At 51.7% G+C, this 23517-nt stretch overlaps 6 protein-coding genes across 6 annotated transcripts; 2 read left to right on the top strand and 4 right to left on the bottom strand.

The window, feature by feature from the left end:
• Positions 1-800: 800 nt before the first annotated feature.
• Positions 801-1782, bottom strand: STEHIDRAFT_142701 (uncharacterized protein). The gene is made up of 3 exons (XM_007310229.1): positions 1314-1782; positions 1175-1243; positions 801-1116 (listed from the first exon to the last, which is right to left on the bottom strand). The coding sequence occupies exons 1-3, from the start codon at positions 1731-1733 to the stop codon at positions 1030-1032; spliced, it is 576 nt and encodes a 191-aa protein (XP_007310291.1). The 5' UTR covers positions 1734-1782; the 3' UTR covers positions 801-1029.
• Positions 1783-3875: 2093 nt separating this feature from the next.
• On the top strand, positions 3876-4574 carry STEHIDRAFT_125806 (uncharacterized protein). Its single transcript, XM_007310230.1, has 3 exons — positions 3876-4119; positions 4195-4342; positions 4420-4574. Exons 1-2 carry the CDS (start codon positions 3920-3922, stop codon positions 4202-4204), a joined length of 210 nt encoding a protein of 69 aa, XP_007310292.1. The 5' UTR covers positions 3876-3919; the 3' UTR covers positions 4205-4342; positions 4420-4574.
• A 197-nt stretch (positions 4575-4771) lies between these two features.
• On the bottom strand, positions 4772-6211 carry STEHIDRAFT_105240 (V-snare-domain-containing protein). The gene is made up of 4 exons (XM_007310231.1): positions 5962-6211; positions 5652-5833; positions 5172-5539; positions 4772-5096 (listed from the first exon to the last, which is right to left on the bottom strand). Exons 1-4 carry the CDS (start codon positions 6056-6058, stop codon positions 5015-5017), a joined length of 729 nt encoding a protein of 242 aa, XP_007310293.1. The 5' UTR covers positions 6059-6211; the 3' UTR covers positions 4772-5014.
• Positions 6212-9034: 2823 nt separating this feature from the next.
• STEHIDRAFT_150484 (uncharacterized protein) lies at positions 9035-13659 on the top strand. Its single transcript, XM_007310232.1, has 8 exons — positions 9035-9286; positions 9358-9577; positions 10106-10289; positions 10352-10420; positions 10483-10889; positions 10956-11212; positions 11274-12030; positions 12119-13659. Exons 1-8 carry the CDS (start codon positions 9095-9097, stop codon positions 13321-13323), a joined length of 3291 nt encoding a protein of 1096 aa, XP_007310294.1. The 5' UTR covers positions 9035-9094; the 3' UTR covers positions 13324-13659.
• A 303-nt stretch (positions 13660-13962) lies between these two features.
• On the bottom strand, positions 13963-16661 carry STEHIDRAFT_142704 (uncharacterized protein; the record flags this gene model as incomplete). The annotated part of the gene is made up of 8 exons (XM_007310233.1): positions 13963-14691; positions 14763-15254; positions 15325-15363; positions 15432-15782; positions 15866-15999; positions 16081-16138; positions 16225-16432; positions 16506-16661. 8 exons carry the CDS (start codon positions 16659-16661, stop codon positions 14174-14176), a joined length of 1956 nt encoding a protein of 651 aa, XP_007310295.1. The 3' UTR covers positions 13963-14173.
• A 2341-nt stretch (positions 16662-19002) lies between these two features.
• Positions 19003-21598, bottom strand: STEHIDRAFT_67552 (uncharacterized protein; the record flags this gene model as incomplete). Its single annotated transcript, XM_007309929.1, has 6 exons — positions 19003-19321; positions 19386-19657; positions 19720-20130; positions 20193-20720; positions 21050-21481; positions 21533-21598. 6 exons carry the CDS (start codon positions 21596-21598, stop codon positions 19003-19005), a joined length of 2028 nt encoding a protein of 675 aa, XP_007309991.1.
• Positions 21599-23517: the final 1919 nt, after the last annotated feature.

Raw genomic sequence — 23517 nt, forward strand, 5'->3', positions numbered from 1 at the left:
AGCGGTGAACCAACGGTGAACTCTGGCCTGGCGGCTGTCCACAATTTGGCCACCGATACTGCCGTTTGCATAGAAGACTGAACGCACCGTTTTTTTTCGCGCCGGGCGTCTGATCTCTAGGTGACCGTGACGACGCGGTCCGTCAGGGTCCGTCGAGCGCCGACCATCTTTCTTGGGCCACAGTACGACTATGTAGTAAGTTACTGCCGTTGTCGAGGCCGGTCAGTTTGTATGCCTAGTGAGGTAGGGAGCATGAGTTTAAGGACTCAAAAGCATAGAAAAGCTACTGGTTGCGTCGAAACCACTCAGACGAGATCACTTATATCCTTGTGGTTCCATACAGAGGTAAATTTCTACCAAAGCAACTGTGGCACCAATAGATTCAAGCCGACTCGCAACCGACTCGCATACTTACCAAGTCAACACGATGCCCTGAGATGAAGCAAATTATATCGCAATTGTCTGCATCTTGTATGACACTCCCTATCCCTCTGAAGTCGACACAGATGGCTCTGTAAATGGGCACGCTCTGAATTCTACAATACTCATCACGGCACCCCCAATCTCGCCGCATCACTCGGTGTCCTCGGACGGCGTTGTCACGGTCACAGAGCGCCAGGCACCGCGCGCACAAAAAAAGTGCGCGTTCAGTCTTCTATGCAAAGGGCAGTAACACGGAGGCACGTTTGTAGCTAGTGGCCTAAAACCTGACGAGATTCGTCTCTACTGCATGTAGACCTGCCGAAGTCTGCCTGAGTATTTTTTTAAGTTATTCATGGAAAAAATGGTTCGGTCCGTGCGCAATTATCTCGTAGTATATAAGGTAAGTAACTGTCGAACATATGAGGGGATGAGCCTAGGATGATAGCGTCAAGAATGGCGAGGCTACATGCAGCACAAAACTCGATTTAATTATAAGTTGAGTATAAGAAGACATCAGGAAACACGTTGGGTGACGCCTCAGTCCATACCAAGTGATTCTCCAAACTCCAAATGCGTCGAGAAATGAAGTCCGAAGCAACAATCATTCTAACAGCTGATAGAGAACTGAGTGTTCTCTATGATAGCAGCTTGTGCGCCTGCCTCTTGTCCCACCGTCTTATTGACCCACGAAACCTGTTGAAAGTCATTTTCAGTTCAAGAGGTCAGATAGCTAATGGTTGAATAAGCTTACCACGAAAGTGAAGGGGTCACCGCCCACTAGCCCAGCTGGAGCCCAATCGCCGTAATATCCGGTCGCAAGCTATAAATGTTGTGTCATGAAAGTCAGCATAGTGACACAAAAAGCTATATCACGAATTGCGCATCCTTACCGTAGTATTAACAGTGGGGTCATCCGTCGTATCCGCCCACGTCGCCCTCCCTCCGACGCTGAACGCATCCAACCTACTTCCCTGAGGCAAACTACCCACCTTACTCCCATCCACCCACTGGAAATTCCACGTCACACCATCATCCGCTGGGATCAGCGCGGCCTGGAGTCCGGGATGAGGGCACGCCATAGTCAACGTATTGCTGCTGACGTAGGCGGAGATGGTCGCAGGAACGGAGAGTTCTTGCATGGCATAGCCGTAATCCCCTTCGACGAGACTGAGGTTGGTGTTACCGTGACCCTGGGTAGAGACGTAGCTAAATGTGAGGGGTACGGCTGATTGTGTGGGGGCACCGAGGACCGGTAGGATGGAAGAAGTGATAGCACCGAGGGTGAGAGTGGCGAGCGTTTGGGACAACATTGTCTTCGAGCGATGACAAGTGGTGTTCAGAGTGCTAGAGGAGTATGGCGATGGGTAGTGGGTTACTGAAGAGTAATGGGGTTTATATACGCAGAATGGGGGGCGGTTAGGCTCCTGTGAGCAGAGCGTCCAGCGTCCAACCAACGGTCACGGGGAGTCGTAGCCGGGCAATGCTCACCGTCATCGTACGTTTCAGTCGCCATCCCTGTCAATGTATTGAATGCATTATACGGCACCAAACAGCGTGCAGAGCCTAGAAAAGTCTTTCAATCGCCATCAGTAGCTGAGTGCACTTGTTTGTGCTGCTCCTTTAGAGCGGGCGGCCGTGATGACTCTGCTGGCGCCAGTGACCTATGATCTAGCAAAAAGCATAGACAAATCCGGAGGTGACCAGACTTCTGAGAGGATCAAGAGCATACAGGGTCGTGATGCACCAAGGTTGATAGCGGTGCTTGTCCAAAAAGTATGAGCTCTGAACAGCAGTAGGCACCGAGGAGAACAAGCCGGGGAGTCCCGGAAGGATACCAAGGTGGTCAAAGTACTGCACGCCGAGGCTGCCAGGCCTCTGAGATATTATGGTACTCCGACCCGAGCTCATTCGAGATATTTGACTGAAACTCGAGTAGGCCAGATGGTAGCGCCCAGACGCTAGGTTCCCTGAGACTGCGTTCTGGCTGGCGCCATCGCAGGGTTCTGAAGACCGTGTCGTGGCGGTGGCTAAGACCGTGACGGAGCTCGAATTCTGGCACCCTTTGAACCACGACTCAACCATAACTTGACAGTGTTCATCCTGTGCGCTGTGCGACGGTTGCAATACTAGAATACGATAATTCGGTGTTCTTCGCCGGGGATAGTGAGTCGAATAAGACGATCAGTAAGATCCATGGAGTTTCGTGCGTGATAGATGATGTGCGTTTAGTCTGCAGTGTGCCGGGTTTAACGACCATCCCTTCCTCGCTGCCCCCTCTTCCATACCAACCGTCCCACCAATCTTGTCCTTCTCAGCTTGACCATCCGTCCCACCAATTACGCCTTCGAACTCTTCCCCTTCCCCTCTTCTCATGTCTTCTCCTTCCTCTAGTCGTGCCCCTCTTCTGGGCGACCTTCCTCCACACGACCTTCAACATCATCCCCAGCTTCACCAACATCTTCATGCACTCCATCACCAACAACCCCTCCCATCTCACTCGGAAGTTTCGGCAATGCACAGCAGTCCTCAGCATACGACAATCGCAGGTTCGGGGCTGTGTATTTCCGGAATACGCGTGGCGCGTTGTGGATGGCGTCGACGGCGGAGGTGAGGGTGGTGTAGGCGACGAAGAAGCAGCCGCTGTGTGCGATTCATCGTCAGTGGTCTCTCTCTCTCTCTCTCTCTCTCTCTCTCGTGTGTGTGTGTGTGTGTGTGTGTGTGTGTGCACCAACGAAACCGAGCTCGAGGTGGAAAAGAAAATTGCAGAGAAAGACTCACCGCTCCTTATACTGAAACACCTTAATAACCTTCCCCCAAGTACTCCACTCCTTCTTCACCTTCGCCGCATGTAAATGATCCCATTGTCTAGGTCTGATACCCTTCACGGCTACCACCCGCGTCGCTCCTTGCTCGCGTACTGCTTTCACTATCTCAGGGTTCATTTCCGGTCGTGGGGTGGACCAGGAGACGTAGAGTTGGCGCCCGTGGTAGATTGGTGGGTTCTCTCTTGCGCGTTTGAAGAAGCGTTGGGCGCCGCCGATGGTGACGAAGGTGACGTACTATAGGTAGGGAATGATTGGGTATCATATCATAGTCAGTTTCGAATATACGGGACGACGGAGACAGACGAGAATGTATAGGTGGGTGAGGAAATAAACATACAGCGACCATATTCCTCCCTTCCTCTTTCAACAGTTCAATAGACTCCAACGCCCCACCTCTAATCACCCCTATCGTCAACTCAATATACTTCCCCTCATATATACCCCTAATCTCGATCGTTCTACCGGACGCCGGACGGGAGGGGTCGGGGTTTGGCGTGTCGGAGGGTTTTGTTTTCTTGGGGGACCGTACTTGGTGACGCGGATGGATGATGGGGGTTGGGTATAGCGGCAGCGGCAGCGGCTCGGAGGTCGTGGGGTCACGAGTGAAGGAAATCGAAGCGGGTGGTGGTGGTAGAGAGTAGGCAGGACGGGGTTTGTGAGTATTGGTTAGAATGGGCTGTGTGGGCGTCGGTGGAACGGATGGTGAGAATGTGGACGCAGGGGACAAGGGAGCGCGTGGAGGTAACAAGGCGGCGATTTCTTGGAGGAGAGAGTTCGAATGTGAAGGGTCATGTCCAGGTGATGGTTTTAATGATCGAGAGCCATGTGTATCAGGCAATGATGAAGTTGTGTCTGAAGAGGGAGCTTTGGACTGGGACGCAGGACAGAAGATGGGGAGACGAGTATGTCAGTCCAGGGCAGAAAGCGACTTTGGCTACAAATTCACCTCTTTCTGATCCTCAGAGTGTTGAGGCTCTGACTGTGAGTCTTTCTGGCTCCCAGAGTCTGCGCTGTATGTTCTTCGTAGTGCAGATGTCTGTATATTTATGCCATGTCCATGTCGTAGGCGACTACGCGACAGCGATTTGGCTGCTCTACAAAGATATAGATAGAATAAGTAAGTTTATAAATCATTAGTGTTGTCCGTGAACCACTGGAAGTGCTGTCCCACCTACGACTACATGGCGTTGCTCGGGCGAACATCGTGACAAGCTTTTGGCAGCGTAAGTCAATCTCGACTTAGAGTATCAATTTTTGGGAGACCGTAGGCGAAGGATATCTAATAGCCAAGGTCACGCCTTCAGATAACCAGAGCCGATGAAGATTTGTAGCACGGACGATAGGATGTTGACTCGAGGAAGCCCGAGTCTGTCGAAGCTGGGAGTGAGGCAAGACAGGAACTCGAATTTGAAATCCGGACGCGTCGCGTCGTTGAGTTGTGTGGCGGTGGCGCTCGACTGGTTCTTATTCGTCTTCCAAATCGCACTCGCATATCGCGAAGGTATAGTCTGGGTATATGTTATGTAACCCACTAGAATCACTCAAGATCCAGACAAGCAAACCGCAACGGTAAGTAAAAGAGCTACCCAACATTTACCACAACTGCTAAGTCCACCGTCCAGCCGTCCTCTACCGCCGAAGACTCCCCACTCCAAGTGACGAAAGTTGAAAAGGAAAGACGAGTGAAGGCACATAATGCCTCAACGATGTGCAAAGCTACAAGGTGACATATACAAACGACCACACTTGGCCCACCCAACTCTCCCTCATCCCAAATAGTGCCAAATCGCCCAAAAACAAAAGAACGTAAAGATCGCGCCGGCGACGAATATCCACATATCCTGCGTACTGTTCAACAATCCGTGAGCATTGATCACCTATATACGGGAAAGAGCAGGAAAGAGCGGCACAAAGAACACATACCTCCTCCTCTCAATCCACCCGATAACATCCCTACTCAACCCCAACGTGTTCGCCGCATCCAACAATCTCCTCTGCGTGCCCTTCAACATATTCCGCTGATCCACAAGGTTATCCAGCACCTCCCTGCCCTGCGCGATGAAGTCGTCCAGCTGCGCATGTGTATTCTGCGTGAAGCTGTGTTCACGAAGGGCGAAGTCTTCTCGGGATTGTGAGGAGTAAGGGTTGGATGTTGATGATGGTGGATTGGAGAACGGGTTCTCGGAGTGTGCGGATGAGGCAGACGGGGATGCGGTAGAGGCATAGCGAAGACGAGTCGAGGCGGACGGGTGAGCGGATGCGGAGGATGTGGCGAGGAGTTCTGTCCGTTGCTATAATGATACCACCACACGAACCACCCAGAACTTTGTTAGACCTCGTCCTACCACTACCTCATATGCTGAGTCGAAGAAAGAAAAGAACGAAACCACGTGCCAAACCCACCTGTTCCTCATTCGCACTCTTCAGCCTCTCAAACTCCTTCCTCAACTCCGTATAATCCGCCCTAAACTTCTGAACCCGTGCCGTCGCCTTCTCCTGCTTCGCCTTGATCATCTCCCGTCGGGCCATCGAGTCGTAGTCATCTATTGTGCGGCTCATCGCAGCCAGCGAGGCAGAGATCTGCCCTGACATTGGGGAGCCCGTCAGCATTCTTCCGTCCGTTCGGTCGTTCATTCGAACTCAAACACATGTTTGGGACGGTGTGCTGTTCATGCATGGAGGATAGAGGACAGAGATGGTGAGTGGTACAGACCTGAAAGTGATGCTGAGCTGTCTCCCGAGCGCAGACGTTCGAGGTCTGCTTGGATCGAAGACGTCTGACGGACGCCGAGTGTGTATAGGGAGTTCATTGTGTTGTGGCTCAGCGATAACTCGCTTCAAATTTAAATTCAGAACGTCTCAGAGAGCAGATAGAAAAGAACCAGTGATTTCCTGAGACAAAAGAAAAGGATCGATTATTCAGACTGGTTTTCGGAGAGCAGGAGGGCGCGCGTGGACTGTGCGTGTTGACTGTGGTGGAGGTGAGATACGTGTTCCGAATATCAGTTCCGCTGGAGAGGGGGTTACAGTTAGGGTTAGGGTCATCTTTCTTTCTCTTCGCCACCACAACTATCGCGGTTTCTTGAGTCCGAAAATCTTCAGCTGGACGATCGCCAGTACTGTATCAGTATCACTCGCTCTTCCTGGACACAATGACCTCTGCTTTCGTCCCTCGTGCTGTCTCTGATTTAGTTAGAGTAAACACATATCATCGCCCTCGCTGATCCCTGTGATGAAAGACATAATATCTATCTTTTGGAGGGAAGTTGGAGTGCTATGTCTGCCGAGGTCGTTGTTCCTGGTTAGGCGAAATCATTTCGAAGCCTTTAGGGGACATCCTTGAGGCAACATCTCTTGTGCTCTTCAGGGCTCATGTTAGTCCTCTTTTTGACGGCTACCCAACTCTCGAACTCTGGGACATCTCCAGCAACTCATGGAGCAGCACCGCATTGCGCCATGAACCGTCTCTTGTTCCTTCATCGGAGAGCCCACTGACGCAAATAGACATAGACACACCTGGTTACATAACGAGAACAAGGTCCTTTCCATATTGGGATAGAGTCTTCCTTGACGACGTTGTCTTTCCATACCGGTTGCCATCCTATCACGGCGGCATATTAGACGTGCCAGGAATTTTGTGGGCATTCGTTTACCTTAGATATTGACTGGCAACATGACATTGCGGCGGTGCTGTTTTGGTTGGAGCGTGCAATATATATAGTTGTGTCTGTGTCTCAGCATGCATCTAACACGCTTATTCGCACTCTTGCAATCTCTACTTACCAGCTTACATTCGATTATCGTTCTCGTTCACTCTTGTCTTTCCATCTTGCGTCCTTGCCTCGCTATCTCCGTGTCTACTCACTCCCACTCCTCCATGTCATCTTCCCCAAAAACCATGAGCCAATTCGAAGATCTACCAGTCGTACACGGCGTCGCTGCCCATAGCATCATACAGCTGGCCTCCTTTATTATCTGGCAACAGAACTGCAGGATCAACTACGTCTGGGAAGTGGTCAAGATGAAGATTTATGGGACCCCACTTCGTCGTAGTGGTCTCTGGCACCGTGAATGTGGTGTCACACCAGGGTTCGTCCCATCTCCTACTGTGTTCTTCTATCCTCGTTCTTTTTTCGCGATGGACTCGCTGACCTGATGTCATCTGCTTTTGCTTTCTTCTTGTCTCTTGAATGATCTGTTGGGTAAAACATATTATAGCTGCATCCGCGTGAGACTCTTCACCGACCTCGATGAATACAAGAAGGGAGTGATCATGATACGCACCGGACACCGATTTGTCTCCTACCACCGCTCCAAATGCGAAGCCGATTTTCCAATGTTACCCGATGGTGGACTTGATCTGAAGTTCGTCAGGCTGTGGTGGGGAATCAAGGATTTCAAAGTGCGTTTCGCAGCTCGACTCACAATTTTCCAGCCTTGTGTTGATTAAGGATCGTCGCGTTATGCAACTTGAAGGTGATCGATCCGCTGAGGTGGACGCAGTTTACGCCAGAAGATGTCCTGTCTCCTCTCGCTGTCAATATTCTATCTGAGGGCACGAACGATATCCACATCCTGCGTAAGCCCATATGTCCTCCCCTCCTCCACCATGGATCGTCTTCTTATGCCAAAACTCGTCTAATTCTCTTCACCCACTTCCTCCCCAAACAGACGACGTCGCGCACCCGCACCCCCTCGACACCTTCACCGCCCACACCCCCTTCCACACCTCCTCCCACCTCCTAATCCCCAGCCGCAAACGTATCTACCCCCGCCCAGCCTGGCTCAACAAATTCTGGCCGCTCGGACACTTCCTGTTCTGGCTTACAGAACCCATCCATCAAGAGCTCGTTCCCGATTTAGTCCTGATGCGGGCGCATGGGAAGGAAGTTAGGAAGAGGATGTGGGTGGAGAAGGTGGTGGGGGGAAGGGTGTATGAGAGGTGGGATGAGCATCATGGCAGTGACGAGGATGAAGACGTCGAAGAGGCTGAGTGGGGGATACATGAAGGGAGGGTGAGGAGAACGCCGGTGATTACGTGGGAGCAGAGGATGAAGGCGTTACAGTGGGGATATTATGCGGAGAAGATATGGCCTTTCGTATTGGGAATCTGTGCGATCTTCTGGAGTGTCAGTTTTTCCCGACAGGTATGGGATGCGACGGAGGAAGGGAGGGTGTTTGCGATCGTATGGGGCGTTAAGCTGTGGGGTATGGCGGATGTGTGTTGTGGTGATGAAGTGAGGAGGGAGGTGGCGAGACTTACGGTCGTTGTGGATGGGTTTTTGAGGGATGATAAAGTATAGAGGGTATTGAGCTTTGGTGGACGGTTTATGGTCATGGTGATATTCATTCGGGTCTTTCTGAGACCGGGTGTAGCTATGAGGAAGTGATGAAGATGAACCGAGAGGTGTGTAGAGTTGCGTTGACGTGCTTCTGTCGGTTGTATACCAGGCTTTCTGTCCTCTGGCTAATACTCGGAGTGTGACCTCTGACGATGGTATGAATGTGCTCGTGTACTTTGCATGTCCTCCCTCGTTTCTCCCTTGGTGACTTTGGGTCAACTATCTGCACCGTTCTCGAGTACCGTGCGCTACGCTATAGGTCTCGCCCACCGACCTGCGCTTCCATGTATTCAAGGCGCCCCTAAAATAGAATAAAACAAAGGAATTGACTTGGAATTGACGAATTGATCCGTAATTCCATACTTCCATGTGGCATGACGTCATCCCGAGCTTAAGCATGATTGGGCGCTTGTTGACGACCTTGTACCAAACCATTGAGGTCGGAAGTCGTCCACGACGACGACGACGAGCAGATACTAGTCTTGTTTCTCAGGGTCGACGTCAATGTCGATATCTTCATTTCTTCAGTCCGTCTTTGGTTTCAGAACTGTGCCTACCACGGTCTTTCTCATTCTGATTTATGCTGCTGCATTCGTTTCGCTCTATGTGACTGACCAGCTCCCGGCCGTACCAGCTGTGGACAAGCAGCATGGATATGGCGTCGATTTGGAGGCGGCATATAAGGATCTACATTTGGTGCGAGGAATAATGCTTCTGGAATGTGCCGACACTAATTTTACTCTGTTTGCCCATGCATCCTTAAACAGATCGCTGCTCGTCCACACCCGTACAACTCGTATGAGAACGACCGGGTTCGAGCATACGTACTTGATCGCGTCTCACAGATCGCGCAAGGCCATGACTTTGTCCATGTTCTCGATGACCTCAATACGACGGCATCGTGGCTAGAAGGACGACTGGCGACATACTTTGAGGGGAACAATGTATTAGTGAAGGTCGATGGATATGAGGGTGGAGCCGATGATGGTACGCTTTCTTATCCTATATGTTCTTGGTGCACAGGTCGTACAAGATTCCATAGGAGCCCTCGTCGAGAGGCTGCCAATTCTGGCTCTTGATTCTGTCCCACAGCAATTGACCGAGTAGCTGTGGCCCACGCTGGCGTCATGTCTCATAGCTCGCAGAGCTTCTGCGACACGTCGCAATACACATAGAATGCTCGTGGACATGTTGTTAAGGGCGTGTAAACCTTAGATCGTCTTACTTGATACTACTTTCGCGATCGATCAAGAGAACTGGAGATATCTGCCTTTGGCGCCACAATTTACCACTAGCGGACAGACCATGATCGTATGCATCGCTTCACTGTGGACCCTGTGGTATTAGATCGCCCTTCCAGAGGTCTTGATCCCGAAAGTTGGAATCTTGCTCTACTGTGATATATGTGTGGCGCCAGCGGAACTACGCTAGTTTCCTACGTAGGCCTTGTACGGTCTATCGGAGTTGGCTTTTACTTAGGACCTTATCACTCATATCTAATTCGTTTCGCAACAGGTGACGCAGTCCTATTCTCTGCGCATTTCGACTCAGCCCCCACGGCGCCTGGGGCCACCGACGACGGGATGAGCGTCGCCGCCCTTCTTCAAATGCTCACGATTCTAGCTGAGCACCAACCACGACGGACTGCCGTGTTCAACATTAACAATGGAGAAGAGAATGGGCTTTCTGGAGCACATGTGTATGCTACTCCACCTTCATACTGATGCATTCCCCTTGAATAACTTGGCTTTCGCCACACAGATTCGTGGAACACCCATGGTCCGAGCTCACATCCACCTTCATGAATCTCGATGGCGCAGGCTCAGGAGGGTTAGAAAGTCTCATCTCCTTCGAAATATGTTCAGCTAATAAACACGTTCTTCAATTTATAGGCGCCCTCTCCTCTTTCGTGCATCGTCCGTAGATACCCTCCAAGCTTTCACCAAGGCTTTTGTCCCGCACCCACACGCCAACGCCCTCACAGCCGATGCTTTTTCCCGCGGTGTCGTTCGCTCCCGTACGGACTATTCTGTATACACTAGTACTGCACCAGGTGGTCGTATGCGTGGAGCGGACGTCGCATTCTACAAGAACCGAGCTCGATATCATACACCTGACGATTCGATCAGGGGCATGGGTAGGGATGGAGCGCGGAAAGCTCTTTGGGCATTGTTGGAAATCGTGAGAGGAGCCGGAGGAGCGCTGCTCAACGAAGATGCAGAGAAAGTCGGGGTTGGACGGGGGAAAGTTGGTGATGGCGACGTTATGCAGCAGACTGAGGGAGCTGTATACTTCGAGTGTAGGTATCTTTCCGATCCTCTGCTCAACCTGTTATATTGATGCTGAATTTCCCCTGTATTTGTAGTGTACGCCAACTTCCTGATCGTATTCGCCGCCAGAATTTTACTAGCAGTTCATATCTCCCTGCTCGCTGGAGGCCCCATCATAGTCGCTATATTTGCCTTCCTTCTGTATCGGCAGTCCGCCATTGCTCAAAGAGGACAGGCACGTCGTCGATGGGTCGATAACGTCCGAGGTTATGGCCGTTTCTGGCTCGCGCTGTTCATCACCCTCGGGGCACAAATCGGTCTTGTCGTTGGCTTCATCAAGCTCAATCCCTACGTATGTACCTCCCGTCTCTCATCATAGTCCATGCGTCGTGCTCATGACGATCTTTAAATAGACGATCCATGCTCATGCACCTTCCGTCGTCCTATCCATCATCTCCCTTGCCTACCTAACCCTCTCCGTCCCGCTCTCCCTCGCACAAATCGTCCGCCCCGTCCCACCCGCAAAACAAAAACTCGCATGCCTCTTCTCTCTCTACGCCCTGACCTGGATATTCCTCGTTTTCGCCACAGTCGCTCTGCAGCAATGGAATGTCTCGGGCATGTATTGGGTGGGTGCGTGGAATGCGTGTACACTAGTGGCTGTGGTGATCGGTGCGGTGGAGGGGTTGGTTGGGAGTGGGAGGGCGGGGAGAGAGGTTCCGGATGAGAGTGTGGAGCAGTTGCAGGATGAGGAACAGGAGAGGGGGAGAAAGGGGAGGGCTGTCCGATTCCGCGGGTCAGATGAAGCGTATGGGGAAGAGCACGGTGAGGGTACAGGCAGCGGACAAGATCAAGCTCATTCCGGTGGAAATGTCTGGGAAGGCATTGAACACAACGAGCGTCCCGGCGCCACCTCACACCACGATGAAGGCGCAGAAGAAGCGACCGAAACGACGCCGCTCATGTCTCATCGTGTCGTAATGCCCAAGTCTGTTTTGAAGTCGTCGGATGTAGTCTTGGACGAGGAAGTACAGGATAAGGCCTTGTTTTGGTGGATCTTGGAGGGTTTGTTCGAGGTGCCGGTGCCGGTTACGTTGCTCGGGAGTATTCTGTTTCTTTGGGTGGGTGCGATGTCGCAGACAGTTTTGGACGGTGGGTGGGTTGGGATCGGTGAGTTTGCCACTTATCTACTTCTCGCCTTCGCATTGTGCCCTGGATATTGTTGTACTAACGTCCCCTTCATCATTGTTTGACGTAGTCTACATCCCGCTCTCGCTTCTCTGTGTCCTCGTCATGCTTCCCCTGGCCCCATTCGCCCACAAAATGCACAGCGCATTCACTATCCTGGTCTTTGTCCTATTCTTGGGCAGCACGCTCTATGCCTGGCTCATGTTCCCTTTTGATACTCGTGACGCGAGGTGCAAAGTGTACTTTTCCTCTCGAGTGGAATTGGCCAACTTCACCGCATCCTCCTCTACCACCTTATCGTCCTCCGATGTTCACGGACCCCGGACCCCTAGTCCATTCGACGCCGTTGCTCCGAAACAACCGAAGATATTACGTACGGTCACGCAGCTTACAGGCGTTCCGGAGTATATCGAACGTATCGTCGCCGAGCTACCTTCCTCTTGGAGAAATAATGATGGAGAATCGAAGGTGTCGTGTATGGATCTCACGGTCAGGAAGGGGCTTAGGACGTGTGAGTGGGAGGTCGAGGAGGGTTGGAAGCCTGCGCCTGTGTTGAATTCGACCCAGGACCCAATACTGGTGTCCCAACATGTCGCTCGAAAGGGGAAAGAGGCAGAGGGTTTGGAGGCGCCCTGGATGTCTCTAAACGCCACAAGACTCGATGATAACCTCGCGAGGTTCATCATACAACCTACAAATTCGAGGCACTGTAAGATTTCCCTGGGCGGACCCGGAAATGTTACGGTTGCGAGGTATCGTGTATTGAACACCGCTGGGCCCAGCTCCTCTATCGCCCACGCCAGCCAGAGATTCGGGCGTATCAGCGTGGATGATGTTGAGGAGACGATACGTGGGACGACATGGCACGAGTTTGAGGTTCCAGGTGGAAGAGATGCGGGCGTGCGGGAGGTTAGCCTTTGGAGTCGAACGTGGGTCAGAGAATTCGTGGTCGAGGTTGAGTGGGATCATGGACGTGATGAAGATGTGGACGATTCCTCAGACGAAGATGAGGGTAAGGAAAGGGAGACAAGACTTGGAGGAAGGGTGGCATGCGATTGGGATGAATATGGTGGTGGTTGGGCACTCGGGGCGACTTCAACCTCGATGGATCCAGATTCAGAGCTAGAGATGTTCGGAGATGATAACGTTCGTGGTGAAGAGGGACTGGGAGCACATATACCGGCACTAGAGGAGGTTTTGGAGTTTTTGCCGGAGTGGGCTATCCCGACGGCATCCAATGGACTTGTGGAGGTTGTTGGTGGATTTTTCATTTGAGTGGCGTTCGCTCTCTCATGCGAATATTTTCAGTGTTCATTTTTTCTCGTTCGGTTTGTACTCACGCTTCGTTCCAGACTCGATCACCCCCTGGTTGCCCCCTGGACGCCAATCTGGCGACCAACTAATAGTTTTGATACCTGATTTCTGATCTCCATATTCACGCTGTCGTTCGTTGTATCTACGACTGTAGCATACTACTCTTGTACATATGTATACTAGCCCTCTGTACTCATACGCCTCAGCGCTACTGTTGGTTTACCTTGCTTTTTTGTACATGTCCAATGTTCCATCTCATGATCTAAGTATAATGGTTTACTCTTTTCTTTACTGTCCTTCCAAATACATCTGTGCACGATCTTTATTCAGCTCTCACGGTCGGCGCGATACATAACAGGTATACGAGGCCGATTTTTGTTCGCCGTATACTCTATGAATGCGGCATAGACGCTACGATTACAAGAATGTATTTTCAGAGACTTGAAAAAATAGGGAGCGTAGTTGTACGACTCGTTCTCGGATATATGAGTCACAAGTCTTCCTCGACCGTAACCGTTATCATAGCAGGCGTGATTGTCGTCCTTTCATACGGTCCCAGCAGTATGAAAAATGAAACATGGACGGCATCATCGTAGGGGAGGAATTAGCAAGCATAGACAGGTCATAGCACTGGGCGCAGCAGAGATTATACGAGGATGTAAGTAATATTGATAGAAAGTGAAGACACGTCAGGCAGATTAAAATCGGAGGTGACATACGACTATTCGCCAGGCATAAAGAAAAGTAGCATAAAGAAAGGTAGGGATTGCACAGAAGAGACAAAGTCCACGTAAGGCACTTACGAGCGCAACTAACGTCTGTTTGAGGTCGTCCATCCTGGGGAACCAGGAACGCCCCTTCCCCAAGATACACCCGTATCACTGTTCTCGATCTTCGCCTTCCCTTTTCCCTTGTTTCGAGACCACTCAGGGCCACCATTCTGCGACTGCCGTGCCCCACCAGTACCGTCGTTGACACCGGCTCCGGACGTTTCGGCAATATTCAGACGACGAACCGCAGCTTGAAGATCGTTATGAGTGGCTCTTTCCGATGAAGTCGTAGAAGAACCAAATCCAGAGGGTCCTGCCGCATACCGAGCATTCGAGGGTCCAGCGCTGCCAGTGGTATCGCCTCCATCGACTCCGAACTTGGAAGTATTCGCACCAAAGGTCATCAAAGCACCGACAGAGGGGGCGCCGTGGAGAATTGGGTCGTCCTCCTCCTCTTGTTCGCCTAGGTAGAAGTTATTCCAATCATCGTTGTCGCCCTTGACGTCGTTACGCTCGTCATCATGGACCAGATCCCCGTTGTGGTACGTGCTGTATTGAGCTTACGAAAGTTAAGAGTGTAGTTAGTTCATGGTCACCGTGATTTGCGCGAAGAGACCCCGTAATGCTTACAATTCGTTTCATACCCATTCGCATCCACTTTGCTTTCAGACGGTTGATCCATCTCACGTTGCTCCTCTTCTTGCCGTCTTCGAGTTTTGGCTTCTTCCTCCCTTTGCTTCTTAAGCTTCTTACTCCTGCAATCCCGACATGTACCCCCTAACCCCCTCGCCCCCATCGCGGCATGCCAGCGGCATATCTCAGAGTTTTCTCCCTCTCCCTCTCCCTGTTTCCTACGATACCCGTCATCGTCACCGCTTTCTTGCATTTCGTCTGGATCATCTTCCGTCGGGACGCCTTTCCCAGATGCATAAGCTCGTCTAAGACCTGTGGCAGAGCCTGCGCCGTTGAGGCTGAGGAAATCTGTGTTTGCGTTTCTGGAAATGAAACCTGTGGACCTCGACGTAGAAGAGGTTTGTCGAAGCGTCCTAGAGACGCTGGGTGGAAGTGGAATTCCAGGTGGACGAGACGATGGCACAGGTTTCCCGGGTGGCCCAGACAACCCTATCAAAAAATCGACATCAAACGAGAACGTTTATGGTGGGAGATACCAGATATGTATTCTGATACTTACAGCTTGATGCCTTGGCAGAGGGCACAGGCCATGGGTTATCTATGAATCGTGATCGATACCCCACCGAATTAGTGATGACTAGGGAGATAAGTGTGAAACAAGCTTACTGGTCGCAGAAGAAAGCGTTCGAGACGCATTGGGTGGAGCGCTTGGCCCGAGTGGTGGATATACAGGAGGTTTGGCCATGGACGTTTCTAAAACTTTGGCGAACGACACCGGGGCAGTCTTTGTCGTTGAGCTTTGAGGTTGACGCTGTGTCTGCTTCCTAACCCAGGCATTCTCCACGGATACGCTTTGAACATTGGGTGAGGCAGTGGCTGCAACATTGGCGATACGTGGACGCGCGTTGGGGTTACTGTCGCAGGAGCCCCAGCCGTTGGTGTCGTTGGTGGGGAGTTCCGCTGACTTCCTCTTTTCATTTTTCGGGACCTTCAGGTCGACGTATGCCTGCGATCCGACTGCCGGATAGAAGGAATAAAAAATGTGCGCAAGATATGAGTCAGGAAAGCCTCTGCATGGTACGTAGGGCGCAAGATCTTACCTGTGGGGCGGAACGCATCGCTGGGTGGAGCGGGATATATACGTTCAGGTAAGGGTTTGCATATCTGACTGGTTGTAACGTCCTGCCTCGGGGGCGCGCACCAGCGCGTCTTTGGATAAGGGTATTGGAATGGGCTACGTGGAAAGACAATAGGCCAGTGAGTACGCTGCATGTTCACCAGTGCACGAAATAGCGGTATGTTAGAAGAAGCTTACCCATTTTCAGGTGTCCAGCCCTCGAACCAGTCATCTTGGATGTCAATGATCTTCCAACCTAAGACATCCTCAGAGCGTCAGAGAGTGTATCACGGCAAACAAAAGGATACGATAGTAGAGAGCGAGATATAATATAATGCTCACCGTCCTTCCTGACCAAGTCTGCGCTTTGGTAACGCGAAAAGAAAACACAAGTAGTATAGTCTTTGTTGTGCCCTCTAGGGTTTTTGAGAAATTCGGACCACTTGTGTTCGCCGAGAACCAACCGCCAACCAACCCCTCTAGGATTGGTGATGTCTGTGTACTTATCCTTGAACTCCTCGCCTACTTCAACAATGACAATACCAGGGCTCTGAGGTTAATACGGTCGTAAATGCCAGCCTTTAGCGTGTTGTACAGAGTCATGAAGTAATGAAACGACATACCGAAGGCTTGTGATAGATCGTGTATAGGAACGCATGAGTGCCAAGGACACTAGCGAACCACCTAGCGAATGTTCTGGGCGCGTTTACCGCCTCCAAGTTCGTCTGTGGATATGGATTCCATACAGCCAAGTACTGGGAGCCGTCTTCTTCCGGCATGATGATAAAGTTGGAGAGAAGCGAGAACGATGTTACGATATAGATGACAGTCCAGACGACTTGGGGGCAGAGCAGTTTGTTCGGGAGAGAAGCGAGTGCGTTGAGATGATGAGGCGTCTGTGCTGGATGGCGGCGACCTTATATATGTATTCAACAGCCTAAAAAGCTCTGCCCTTCGCATAATGACCAACAAAGAGGGCACAAAGCTAAAAGCGGACGACAATAACTATCAAAGGCATCTCATTGGACCACAGCCTCAGGAGGATTGCCAGTGGGGTGTTGCGTAGCAACAAGGGCCTCGAGGATAGTCCTTGTTCGGATGCACAAAGTTGGCACAAAGCGGCGAATTGCCAGAATAACATCGGACAAAAGACCACGTTGGGTTGAAGAGGGCAAATTGGCAATGTTCACGTTTTCGTCAAAAGCCCTCGTCGGTTAGAGCCGTACTTTCACTGCCCGCCAACGTACGCCACCTTGCCACCGACCAACTGATGCCTTTTTTTACAAGAAAAACCCATCTGGAAACAAAAGATTTGGGTACCAGTTGGCATGACGAACCCGGCGCGTATGTTCCTGTATGCTCTTTTCTAACGCTCAAATTCTGACACAGCAGCTCGATGGCGCAGCAACCATCCTGGCACCTCCAAGTGCGCCACATCATCTTCTGAGCGAGCTAAGCTGCAGGAAAGCTACAGTCTCAAAATGGACCTCATGCTGAGTCATAAGTCAATATCGAGGTGAGCAGTCCAGACTATTTTGAAGGGACACTAGGTATACGGGGACTCTCGATGTAATCACCAAAGGGTGGCACCGCACCAAGCTGAATCCGAACCCAAGGATAAATCCATCAAAATTCTCGGTCTTCACGCACCCTCAGCATCACTCGTTTCCAACCAGCTGTCTTTGAGAGGGTATTCCGATTCTTCAAAAGAGTGTACACTACCACGAAATCGAATATCGAAAAAGGGCCGGATATCTACGTAGAGTATCGCAATATGTATTCGAATAAAGAATAGGAAGTTGGAACCAAAACCAACCACAAGGATCGGAATCGGAGTCGTAAATCGGGAATTGGGAATCGGAGAATGGCATAAACAATTGAAAACGAGAGAAATAGTTTTCGCAAAGTGAATGTGAATGGAAGGGGAATAAAGATCATTTGTAACCTAATGCTGAGTGCTGAGCAGGAGTAGTAGTAGTAGTTGAGAGTTGAGAGAGGATAGTAGGATGAGAGGGAGGAAGAAAGGAAGAGGAGAGGAGAGGAAGAGGGGAAGATCGAAAGAAAGGAAGAAAAGGTATGTGTTATCAACCAATAGCCCAAGACCTACGTCCACCAACCGACCGCCTGACATCCATCACCAACGCCATCACCATCACCAACACCATCAACTCCACCCCGTCTACTCCGGGCCCACCACGGTGAACATTGATGTGCCTGCCTGGGAAACGCAACGCCGAAACACGACAAACGAACGAAGGAACGATAGTAGTGTATCGCGGCCTGGAACGAAAAGACACGCGGACGAAAACGCAACGAGCTAGCAAACCTTTGTACAGTCTTTCACAAATCAAACACGTCAAACCAACACAAACCAACGCAACGCAACGCAACGATAAACTCCGAAGGTTCAAGTTCAAGAACAAATCCCCCACACCAATTCGCAGTCGGCCGAATGAAGCGAACAAAAGGCCGAACGGGAAAACAAAAGGGTGTGAGCGAGCGGTGTGCAGTCGAGGGAAAAAAACCGGAAAAAACCGCAATCGAATTAAGGAATAACAACGAGGTGCAGGGTACGTAGGCTGTTGAGTTGAGATACGAGTGAGTGACAGTGAAAGAGAGAGTGGATGTGTGATGTTGAGAGATGGAGACGCAGAACGGAGAAGAGCCAGGGTCAGCAGGGAGACAGAGGTGAGACGGAGACAGATACTGGACAAACAGCAGTAGTAAGAGCAAGCAGGCAGACCATCGAGAGCCCCCACCCGATGAAAGCAAATGAGGGAGGGGGTCACGAGCAAATGAACTTGGTAGGCGAGCAAGCAAAGAATTTTTGTATGTAATGTGCAAGTAAATAGAAAAAGAGAGGTGAGAGGTCAGGTAATATCAGAACGTGGGATATCAGGAGGGTAAGAGAGGATTGAGACAGAGATATCGAGCGGAGGCAAAAAGGGGGAGCGCATAGGTAAGAAAACAAACAGAAGAAAAAGAAAGAGGAACAGGGACGGGGGTATCGTATCGCGAACGGTGAAGACGCGCAAATATGAATATCGAAGGATCCGCGAGGAACGTTCGAACGGGTCCAAGTTCGAGTTTGGGGCGCATAGCGAAGGGTATTCAGCGAGCTCAAGCACCCACGACGTTGACTGCCTCTACCGCACCGGCGTCGAGGGGCACACCCTCGTCGCCCATCACCATCACGGCGTCTTCACCGAGGCCCTCCCCCTCCAAGCCATCACCATTAGCGGCACCGTTGGAGTTGATGCTGTTGCCCGATGCATTCCTCCTCGCGGAGCTACCACCCTGGGGTCCGGAGCGCGGCGGGTTGGCGCAACGGTCCTTACCGTGAGCGATACGAAGGTTGGTGTAGTCAGGCTTGTTCTTGACGCCGTCAATGGCCTTGATGGCGTTCGAAATGTTGGTGAAGTTAACAAATGCGCAGTTCCTTTTGACGAAGAACATAATTAGCACGTGCAGCAGATACGTTGCGCAGAGGAAACGATGCTTACTTCTCCCTCAAGAAGTTCACCAACTCGATATCTCCGTACTCTCCGAAGTCCCTCTTCAACCTCTCCTCGCTGAAGGTCTCGAAGTCCTCAATATTTCCGATGTAAACGTTCCTCGTCGCACCAGAGTGGACAGCAAGCGCGAGCGCGGGAGGAAGCGGGCCCGAGTTCTTGCCCCAGCCGATCTTAAGGCGGCGGTTGTTGAGCGTGAGGCCCTGGTACGAGGCCACTTGGAAGAACGTAAAGGCCGCGGCGGGGTCGATGAACGTCACAAACTATCACATTAAACACGTTAGTCAAGCGAATAAAATGAAAACACGAGGCGCTCGGTACTTACAGCAATGTGCTTGTCCTGCATGTACCTAATACTCTGCAAGACACCTCCACGGATGGCGTTGCACAAGTCCTCCGTCGTCGTCTCCGGGTGGATGTTACCCAAGTAGACGGTCCTGTTCAATCCCTGGGCACCAACGCCAGCGCTCTGGAGACCGTTCATGCTGTCGGGCGCGAACGCAGCCGAGTAGGGGCTGAACGGCGAGAAGCCGGCAGAGTTGGGTCCACCGAAACCAGTGGCGGAGTTAGGCTGGATGGGCGAGAGCGCGGATTGCGCGACGAGGGATTGGGCGGCAGCAGCTTGGGCGGCGTGGGCGGCAGCCTGTTGCGACTTCGGGACGTAGGCGCAACGGTCCTTGCCGTAGTTGACACGCTTTCCAGCCCAGGCGGGCTCAGTGGGGAGGGTATTTACGACCTAGGCAATGAGAAGCTGTCAGCGGATGAAGGTCAAACAATGAATGTGCGAAAGCGGCGTACCTTGGTGGCAACAGAGATGCTCAAGAAATGGACGAAACCGATGTTCTTGTCCCTGACGATCTTGACCTGGTCAATAAGACCGAAACGGCTCAAGTCATCCCTCAACATCTCTTCGGTGGTGTTCTCGTCCAGACCTCCCAAATACACGTTCCTGCTCGCGTTGCTTTGGCTGATCGCCAGGGCGACCTGGCTAGGCACGGGCGAAGGTTTGCCCCAACCGATCTTGAGCTCCTGGCCGTGCAGGGCCAACTTCTTGATGGTTGCATCTGCGTGGAACGAAGCGGCGGTAGCGCCATCCAAGAAGGAGAGGAAGACGCAGGACTTCTCGGGGAGGACTCGGATGGACTCGAGAGGGCCGAAGTGGACAAGGCTGAGGAGCTCGTCGACGGAAGCGGTGGAAGGCAGGTTTCCTACGTAAACGGTACGTCCAGTGGCGTTGGTCGCGTTGAGGCCGTTGAGGCCGTTAAGCGCGCCAGCATTGAAGTTAGACTGCTGGCCGAGGTTGAGGTTCAGAGAAGGAACGCGCGACTGGTTGAAGCCCTGCTGCATGATGGAAAGATATCAGTATAGAGAACAATAAACGTGGATGCTAAGCGAAACCGCTCGAAAGATTCTAGACAAGAGTTCCAGGATAAACAATCTGCATAATTATGCAGATTTGTCATCCAAGTACTTATGCCTTGTACTCCCCTATCTGCCGCCCGAGTCAAGATAAAACCTCCGAACAATCCGCCTAAGGAGCGTCTTGCCCGGCATCATGGGGCATAAAGCAAGACATTTCCGAGTGCGAGGGGAGGACGGACAAGACGTCTGGAACGTTTCCGAAGAGAAGGACAAACATCGGAATGGGGACTCACCTGGGCGAAGTTGCCGAGTTGGTTGTTGTAAGGGAAGGCACCGACGCCAAGCATCCCAGGAAGCCCCATTCCGAGCATGTTGTACGCGCCCCAGGCATTACCGTTGTTGTTCTGTTGTTGCTGCTGCTGCTGGGCCTGCTGTTGTGCGAAGGCGGTCGCCGTGTTGGGGCTCATCTGCTGAGACATGCCGTTTCCGTTGGTGGGGGTGTTGAGGGAGGTGGAGTAGAGGGGGTTGTTGCCGAAGGTGGCGGAGGGAGGGGAGCCGTTGTATCCACCCTGAGCTTGGGAGATGTTGGCCTGGGGCCCGTAACCGTAGTTGGCGAACGCATCGCGCGTAGCCGAGGCAAGACCGTTGGTGCCGTTGGCGGCGAAAGAAGTAGGAGACCAGCGGGCCTTTTTGGCGTCGGGACCGCCTACGGTATCCATAGAGCGCTATGGGGAAGGGTGAGTGATGTCTTTGGAAGAGCGGGAGAGACTGCGGACCTTCATCATGTCGAAGTCAAATGGGTAGGAAGGATAGGTAGCGAAGGCTGTTTGGGAGTCGTCCATGGTAGAGTACGGGTATGTGAAATAAGTGTAAAACGGGTGGGGACGAGGAAAGAAAGCAGCGGGTTAGAGAAAGCAAAGGGAGGTAGTGAGCGTGGCGGAGCGACGGGGGGTTGTATAGGAAACCCTCGTCGGAAAAGAGTGTGGACGAGTTGGCGTATGGAATAAAAGAACACGCACACAAAAGGGGGCAAAGTGCGGTCTTACTTATAGATAAACGTGAAAATGCGCAAGCCCCGTCGAACGAAACAACGAACGGCGAAACGGGAACGGGCAATACGCAAAACGCAGCGAGCAGAAAAAACACACGAATGAGCGCGAGCACGACGGGACGACGCAGCAGGCGCAACTCCCCCAAATCATGGCCTTCGCGGCAATCCCCGAACGTGGCCCGCTCGGGCCCAACCCGCTCTCGGCTACGCACGGACCCTCCCGCGTATCGTTCTCTTGCCATGGCGATACGTCGCAGCCGTCCCGATACGGGCACTCGAATTCTTGGAAAACATACGACCGGATGGTGGCACTTCCGCTACTGTGGCGTGCGGTAATTGTGTTCTGAAAATAGGGGAGGTCAGCTACTATGGTACCTCACCTTTGTTCGTGGTGCTGCTGTGGGCTGAGAAAGGCGCACAAAGGAGGCGATGGCGGTCCTAAATGCAATACACAAAGCAGGTACTTTCACACCACCGGATCCTAATATTTCGTCTTGAGAAATGGATCGGTCACCGGAAGAAATGCATCTCGATCGGTTCGAACAGCACAGAATGGAAGTATCTTTCTGGAAGGGATCTGCCCGAATAGCCCCGCCGACATGCTTGTGCTGGTATATGAGTTACTGTGGCGTGTCACGACAGTGTTCTACGCAGGCGCGCAGAAACTATCCATGTATGAGCCACAACAATTCAAAACTCATGGGACGAACACTCACGTCGCCTGAAGGCGTACAGCGGCGCATAGGAGTTTAGAGTGGCTACGAAACGCACGTTCTAGTGCGCCACACAGCTTTCGGGGCAGCATGAAGGGATCGTGATATAAAACATACCTGACATACTGGACAGTAGTACCATGATGCACATACGTCGGATTTTCCTAGGTCCTCGACGGAAATGACACGATTCAAAAGTGCATATATTCAGGTCAAGGACCAAAGGGGCCACAACTCTGGTGGGTTCGTCGATGGCAAAAGAAAAGATATACTGAGCATAAGTACCGCCTATATGTCGGATCTTTTAGGTCCCAGACGCACAGAGCTCGCGGAAAAAAGCGCATATATTCAGATCCAGGACAAGGGGGCCACAACGCCGGTGGACTTGTGGATAGCGAAAGAGACGCGATACATATGGTTCAAAAAACGCACCGGTGTGTACAGATCAAATCGACTAGATTTTATGCTGCTTAGTTTCATAGCCGGGCGAATTGAGGTGATGCATGCTGCATCCTGCCTCAGGTGTCCTGCCACCCTAGGCCTTGGAGTGCGAGAGCAAGCCATGCATGCCAAGCTGAAGATAGTCTGCAATCAGAATAAAGCCCAGAAGTTCCATGATTCATAGATCTGGACAGAAAACGTACAAAGAAACTCACCTTCCGTCCGATACTTCCAAGTTAACGATCGCCCACTAGTACTCTAGAAGGGTGCTCGAATTCGCCGTTAGTGTGCTTACCCCTCGAGTCTTTGGATATGAGCCCATAAAACATGCCCATGTAGCATTACCTACAACTGATGAAGATCTATAGGACACGAGATAGTGTGAGAGCGAAGCCGCCGAAACATCGTGGACGGGTCGAGGTACGTACATGTTGGTGGGCCACACCGTGACGCAGTTGACCATGTTGTGAAACGATTGAAGCGGAGATCTAACAATGCGGCATCGCCCGGGCGTCACCATGAAGTCCGGAAGCAATTTGAATTGGAGAAACTCGAT

The sequence above is a fragment of the Stereum hirsutum genome (assembly GCF_000264905.1).
Source record: "Stereum hirsutum FP-91666 SS1 unplaced genomic scaffold STEHIscaffold_19, whole genome shotgun sequence".
Lineage (NCBI taxonomy): Eukaryota > Fungi > Basidiomycota > Agaricomycetes > Russulales > Stereaceae > Stereum > Stereum hirsutum.